The 7,596-nt window shown below is 51.3% G+C and overlaps 1 protein-coding gene across 2 annotated transcripts in view; it reads right to left on the minus strand.

Moving 5' to 3' along the window:
- DHRS12 (dehydrogenase/reductase 12) overlaps nucleotides 1–1,624 on the minus strand; it is a 40,367-nt gene extending 38,743 nt beyond the window's left edge. For both annotated transcript variants that reach the window (XM_070380353.1, XM_070380352.1), the window contains exon 1: nucleotides 1,471–1,624. In XM_070380353.1, coding sequence (XP_070236454.1) covers nucleotides 1,471–1,526 — 56 coding nt within the window. In that variant the 5' untranslated portion in view covers nucleotides 1,527–1,624. The remainder of the gene's footprint in view (nucleotides 1–1,470) is intronic.
- Between the last annotated feature and the right edge of the window lie 5,972 nt (nucleotides 1,625–7,596).

Here is a 7,596-nt window from a genome sequence, read left to right on the forward strand (position 1 = left end):
TTCACAATAAAAGTCGTATTCCTTGCCTCAACATTTTCTCTCTGTTAACTGGCCTCTGTATAGCGAGGAGACTGAGCTTGGACTCAGTAACATTTCCCACATTTTCTGCAGCACTGCCCCTGAGGAGGGTCTGCACTTTTTCAAAAAACACTTCTGCAAGCCGAGAAGGGAAGAACAGCAGCTGTCTCCCCTTGGAAAGATGCCTGGAGTCCTGGGATGATGGAAATTTGCCCAGGTAGCCTTGCTGCTGCTGCTGCCGCTGCCAAGTCGCTTCAGTCGTGTCCGACTCTGTGCAACCCCATAGACGGCAGCCCACCAGGCTCTGCCGTCCCTGGGATTCTCCAGGCAAGAACACTGGAGTGGGTTGCCATTTCCTTCTCCAAAGCATGAAAGTGAAAAGTGAAAGTGAAGTCGCACAGTTGTGTCTGACTCTTCGGGACCCTATGGACTGCAGCCTACCAGGCTCCTCCGTCCATGGGATTTTCCAGGCAAGAGTACTGGAGTGGGCTGCCACTGCCTTCTCCCAGGTAGCCTTAGGAACTGATAAAAATACTGATAAAAACTTAAGGCAGGGAAGAGAGGAAGTCTCTTATAGAAGAGGGTTGCATAAGAGAAGAACCTGCAGGATTTTTTTTTTTTTTAAATAAAATATCAATCTAGGCCCCAGTGCACATCAATTGAATCAAAATGTCCACTGGGAGGGCCTGAAAGCTGATATCCTCAACAATTTTCTGCCGGTAATTTTTGGTTTCAAACAGGGATGAGAACCACTGGGAGAGACTAATTCTAAGATTAAAATCCACCTCCCAGAAGTGGCCACCCCTCAAAGACCACAGTGAGGGGGCGGGTCGACTGGGGCACAGCCAGGGTGATCACGGGGCGATTGGCGGGGAAGGGGGGAGCGGGGCGGGAACCATCAAGCAATGTTCAACAAGCTCACACTGGACGCGTGGTCTACACCCGCCCTGAAACTCGTGCCCGGAATGTTCCAGCTGGAGGGAGCGGTCACAGTCCACAAGCCGCATTTTATTAGTAAGGACAAAAACACATCCAGGAAAGTACTAAGCGGAATCTCAACTAGCAATTTAGAACTAACCCCTTCTGACGCCGAAAACAGCCCCAAGGAGACAAGAGCCAGAGCACGCCCAAGCGGGGTGTCCAAGCAACGCCCAGGAGGCTCGCAGACCCCTGGGCCGCCTGACGTCAGTGGGTGGAGCCCCGCGAGTACAAGCCCCGCCCCTGGGGGCCAGCCAGGCCCAAGAGCGCCCCCGGGTTGGGTCGTGGCTGCAGCAGGTGGGCTGCCGGCAGGCGAGCGCCTCCGTCGCTCGGTGGGTCCGAGTGATCGCCGGGGAGTCGCGGGCGCGTTCCCGCTCATCCCGCCTACCCGCGCCGAGGCGGGCCGCGTGACGGCCGCCGGGCTTGCCCGCCCCCGGGCCCCGGGCGCCGGCGCGGTACCCCGCGCACCCTTACTTGGTGTATTCGCGCAGCCCCTTGGCGAACCACGCGGCGCTGCGGTAGAGGAGCATGGTGGGCAGGGCGCCGCACGCAAGAGTCCTGCGGCCCCGCGCTCCCGGGCCCCTGCCCCGCCCTTCCGGGCCCGCCAGCGGTTACATCATCGCAGTTATGTAAACGCCACGGCCTCCGGGGCTGGTCCCCACTGGGAATGCGGCCGGGTCTCGGTACTATACGGAGCGCGCCCCCCACGGCCCAGCCCTGCCCTGCCCTGCCGCGGCTCTGGAGAGCGCCCCACTCCGGCCCGGGCCTCAGAAGGCAGCGGGGAGGGAGGGCAGACCCTGCAGGGAGGGTCCTCGTGGGGTGCAAGCCGGCGTCAGTACCTGTTGGGGGTTACCTGCCAGCTGGGTATCACTGGGACGCAGAGCTGGCACCGAAACACACCTCCTCGAATCTGATGACCCAGAAAATGGTGTGGACTCAAAACGAGGAGGCTTACTGATACTGAAAAGATGCCTCCATCTGATGGGTTTTAGCATAGGGGTTACTGAAAAACTAGTATTTTCTAAGTTTCCACCTATCTTATTTCACCAAATACTTGCAGTAACTCAGCGGAGGGACAGTGCTTCATCAGCAGGTGCGATAAGTCTGTAAGGTGCTCACAGTGACCCGCCTGGGGCAAGGCAGACTAGATCTCCCTCCTGAGAGGTGAGTCTGTCTCCGAAGTACAGGCTTTTGCCACAGTTCTGCAACGTCATGTAATGTCAGGAAGGAGCCCTTTATCGCTTTCAAATCTTCATCCGCCTCCCCAATCCCCCGAGGCCAACTAAACACACAGTGCAAGTGGAAAGAAAAAAAAGCATAATGGCTATGCCAACCCACACGCTAGACTAGTCAACCCAGCCCACTCTGGGCCCCTGTTACGTAGGAGTCAGGCACCCTTGTCCCCATCTGACCTCCATCTCTAACTCCGTTAGGAGAGCCTCACTCGGTTAAATTCTATACTAGTTTACCAGACTCACCCAGAGACTGAGCCATTCTTACATAAGATGTGCAGAGACCAGCTGGTTTAATGGCCTCATTACCTACAGTAGAGGATATAGGTTCGCTGCCCCCTCCCAAGTGGGCGTATTTTTAATTCAGGATACCTTTTGAAATACATTTCCCCAGAACAGCTTGCTCCTCTGAACAGGACTGTGAGGTTCCCCTGCATTGCTCATCTTCTTGCCAGAGTGATGAAAAGGAGTTTAAACAAGTGGCATTCTGCAAAGCCACCCAGCCTGATGTGACTTTTCAATGCCAGTCAGGTTGGACCAGGAAAGCATTTTGGACCCCCAGAGTTACACAACTGCTTTGTACCCTCGGCTTTGTGTCAGTGATGGAAGAGGTACCAGTCTGTTCAAACTCACCACCTCAGGAAATGTGCTTTTGGCTCACAGAGCGGGTGAGACGTTCTTGTGAACGACACGGTGTATTGAGGGCATCAGCAGCACCTTGTTGTAAAAGGTTGGGTGGAAACCGAGCTCTCTCAACCTGCTGTGTACATCCCGGTGTGCTGCAGACCTACTCTGACTTAGTTTTCTTATTCGCATACAGTGGGGATGAATATGTTCACTTCATGGGGCTGTTGTGATGATTAAATGCATTTGTAAAGAGCTCAGCAAAATGCCTGGTTATGGTCAAAAACTGTTCATTTCCTGCCCTAAGTTTTCTTCTCATTCTTTCCCTCCTGCATTGCAGCCACCCCGTATACATTCCATGCATGTTCTGTTAGTGCATGAAGCATGTAATATTTACCCTCAAATCAACAAGTATACGCTAGGGACTGCGCTGTACACAATTCATAGGGGGTTTTGAGAAAAGACAACCCACATCTCAGAAGGGACCTCCGTTCTTCCCTGGATGACAAGGAACAAGAAAGAAAGGACAGGATGGGATTTGTGGGAAAAGGGTCCAGTTTAAGGACCTAGCTGAGCTGGATTTTGGTTCTGTTTTGTCACTGATTCTCAGTGTGGCCCTGGGTAATAGTGATAAAATTTATGGCCACCTGATGGGAACAGCCGACTCATTGGAAAAGACCCTGATGCTGGGAAAGAGTGAAGGCAGAAGGAGAAGAGGGAGACAGAGGATGAGATGGCTGGATGCCATCACCAATTCAATGGACATGAATCTGGGCAAACTCCAGGGGATGGTGAGGGACAGGGAAGCCTGGCATGCTGCAGTCTGTGGGGTTGCAGAGTCAGACACGACTTGGTGAATGAACAAGTCCAAATGTTGTGGATTATGTCACTTAATCCCTACAATGACCTAGTAAGGTTGCTCTGGCTATCATCCCCATTTTACAGATGAACAAAACTGAAGCTTAGAGGGGAAGCCCCTTGGCTGAGGTCACGTTTACTGTGAGGTCACAGTAAATGCACCCTGGAGCCAGGATTTGAGCCACGCAGTGCAATTTCAGAGCCAATGGCCTCTCAGCAGACCATACTCTATGGGGGCAAGTCACTTAACCTTTCTGGGCCTCAGTTTTCTCATCTAAATGAAAAGGACATTAGAGAGATGACATCTGGGGCCCCTTCAAGCTCTTTCTATGACTAATAAGAGAATTACACAAAGATATTAAGTAAGTTATGCCCAAGGTGCTTTTAAAAGGGCAACATCCAGTGGGTATCTTTGCTTCATTTCAGGCGGGGAGAAAGCCTGGAAGATATCTCTTCTCTGTCTCTAGTTTCAATTTGCTAGTCAAAAGCCACACAAAGAAATCACCCTCCAAAGCCTCCTTCTAATTGATTCAGAGCCCTGAAGCTAATTTTGACCAAACTGGAAGGAGAAGCAGAAGGTGAGGATTGAGAAGTCCATGGCTTTCTGCGCCAGAGATATACATGATAGGAGGTCTGCGTGTATATACACACACACACACACGCACACACACATACACACCAGTGTTTGCATCTCTTCCACTGAAACTCAGTACCAGTTTCTCCAACCCAGTTGTCATGGCAACACCAGCTGCCAATGAGATCATGGAAGACAAGGTTATAATGGCAGTGCTGCCTTAATATTTTACCTGGCAAAACCACTTAGATAATAAGATGAATAACCATAAATCATAAATCCACGGGAAGCCCAGGCACTGCTCATTGTATGTGTTTAGGGTGCACTTGGGGGTGGGGAAGAGAAGTGAAAGCAAAGGGAAGGAAACGGAAAGGAACGAGGGAGAGGCAGGGGGCGGGAAGAAGGGTCTCTGATGCTGCTCCCAGTTATTCCTCAGTGTCCAGACCTTGTCTATACATGGATTAAGCAACCGGTCTCTTCTGCATTCACGAGAAGGGATGGGGCCTCCCAGCCTGACTGACAAAAGGCTTACAAGAAACCGAGGCTGTTTTGGGGGGTTCACACTAAGACAGGAGAGAAGCAGCTCAGGGGTGACGTGGCAGACAAGCCACCCACTCCGGCACCCAGCAGGAGGCAGGACCCCCTTAGAACCGCCTTTGTGGTTATCTTCCCAAGTCCCTTGATGCCCCCTGCTTTTACGGACGTGCTACCCCCAAGGCAACTGTCTGTTGCCCATCTGAACCAACTCCCTGAAGAGCAAATCCACTGATTTAAGGGTTTTCTTCCTTTCCTGGCAACTAATCATGGGGCGGCAGGGGGCAGGGGGATGTCATTTGGTAAGAGCTTTGTCAGTGGGGAGGGAGACTCTGCTTACACCAAACACCCTTTTGTGCCTTTGAATTTTGTACTGTGTTCATGAATTCCTTATTCAGGTCGAAAAACAGGCACTCCCTGGTGGTCTAGTGGCTGAGACTCCATACTCCCAGGGAGCCCGGGTTTGATCCCTGGTCGGGAAACTAGATCCCACATGCTGCAACTAAAGACCCTATAAGCCAAAACTAAGACCTGGTGCAGCCAAATAAATTGATCAAATAACTATTAAAAGGTTTATAACTATAATGAGGTCTTCCCTCATAGCTCAGTCGGTGAAGAATATGCCTGCAATGCAGGAGACCCGGGTTGGATTCCTGGGTTGGAAAGATCCTCTGGAGAAGGAAATGGCTACCCACTCCAGTACATTTGCCTGGAGAATCCCATGGACAGAGGAGCCTGGCGGGCTACAATCTACGGGATCGCAAGTGTCCGACACGACTTAGCAACTAAACCACCACCAACTATTAAAAAAAATACGATGGTCCACCTTCATTCTCCAGCCCTGTCCACCCTCCAAGAACCAAACACATGGATGAGATGGGCCAAGGGCAGGACAGTCGTGACGCCTGGGTCCATCAGTCACCCTAAGTGAATGAACAAAGGAAATGATTTCCGGCAGACGTGGCTTATGTTGGTCTGAAACTCTCATACAGTCTGTTTCTAGGGCTGCTTCCTGGCAGGCAGGTTCTGAGTGCAAAAGTTTTCTCCAGTGAGGCTCAGGGGCCAGAGGTAAGTGCGCTGATGCTCTAAGGGGTTGTTGTGCCTGGCCCTGACCAGTGACTCCCAGGACCGCCTGGTTCTCACTGCTGGGTCCAGACAAGGGCCACCAGGGGCAGGGAGAGGGTGGCAGACACACAGTGACAAGAGCTGGGGTCAAAAGTCGGAATATCTACATTCAGCCCTGATGCCTCTTCAAAGGAGACGCCCCACGTCCCTGAGCCTAAGTCTCCCCCAAACCCCACTCCACCCGCCCAGTCCTTGGGCCGTAGGAATAAGGATGGAATAGAGGACCTTTTCTCTTATTTAATAAGAGCTTATACTCCACTTGCCAGGTACCAAGCACTGTTCTAAGCTCATTTAAAATGAGCAGCCTGCAGCACAGAGAATTTCAAGGCATGTCCATGACGACACTAGAATCTAGAAAGGACCAGAGCCAGGATTCCAAGCTGACAGTCAGGATCTAACCTTTTCTGTAGGGAAACCCCCAACACGTCTCCTGGTGGCTTCTCTTCAGTTTCTTCTTTAAGTCATGTGTCTGTGGAGCTGGAAGGGCTTCCCCAATGGTCCAGGGGGTAAAAAATCTGCCTGCAATGCAGGAGACACGGGTTTAGTCCCTGGGTCAGGAAGATCTCTTGGAGAAGGGATAGACTACCCACTCCAGTATCCTTTCCTGGAGAATCCCATGGACAGAGGAGCCGGGTGGGCTACAGTGCATAGGGTAGCACAGAGTCAGACACGACTGAGCACGTGGAGCTGGAAACCTCCCCTACCATCTCCTTCCTCTTTTGGGTTGGTTGATTGGTTCCTATGTTGACTGGGTGGCTTCGAGTTCCCAAAGTTCTGCCAGCTACCCTCCCCACCTCCACACCCTCTCTCCCTAAGTTAGAGGCACTTGGAGACCAAAGATGGGTCTCAGTCAACTAAGACTGAGACTGGGCTTGAGCCTGTGAACACATGTGCCCTTACATAGGCATGGAATGACTAAAGGGCCCTGCCCTTGCCAGCTGTTTAATCCTGGGAAGGTTTGAGGAATGCATGATTTTATTTATGTATTTTTAAATTGTGGTCAAAATATATGTATCATAAAGCGTACCATCTCAAATTTTTTGTAAGTGTACAGTTCAGTGGCATTAAGTACGTTCACATTGCTGTACCACCATCACCACCATCCATCTCCGGAGCTTTTCATCTTGCAAAACTGAAACTCTGTGCCCATTAAACATCAGCTCCGTCCTCTCCCTTCCTCCCAGCTCCTCGAAACCACCATTCTGCTTCCTGTCTCTATGAATCCAACTGCTCCAGGGACCTCCCGTTGAGCGGAATCGTATAGTATTCGTCCTTTCATGACTGATTTATTTCGCTCAGCATAATGTCATCAATGTTCATTAATGTGGCAAATGTAGAATGTTCTTCCTTTATTAAGACTAAACATCTGTGGTAAAGAATCTGCCTGCCAATGCTGGAGACGCAGGTTCGATCCCTGGGTCAGGAAGATCCCTTGGAGGAGAAAATGGCAACCCACCTCAGTGTTCTTGCCTGGAAAATCCCATGGACAGGGGAGCCTGGCAGGCTACAATCCACAGGGGTCACAAAGAGTCAGACACGACTTAGCGGCTGAACACACACACACACGAGTCCATGGGATGTATACGCCACATTTTGTTTATCCATCCATTCATCCCGCAAAGGACACTTGTTGTTTCCACCTTTTGCCTAGTG

The sequence above is a fragment of the Bos mutus genome, chromosome 12 (assembly GCF_027580195.1).
Source record: "Bos mutus isolate GX-2022 chromosome 12, NWIPB_WYAK_1.1, whole genome shotgun sequence".
NCBI classification, from domain to species: Eukaryota; Metazoa; Chordata; class Mammalia; order Artiodactyla; family Bovidae; genus Bos; species Bos mutus.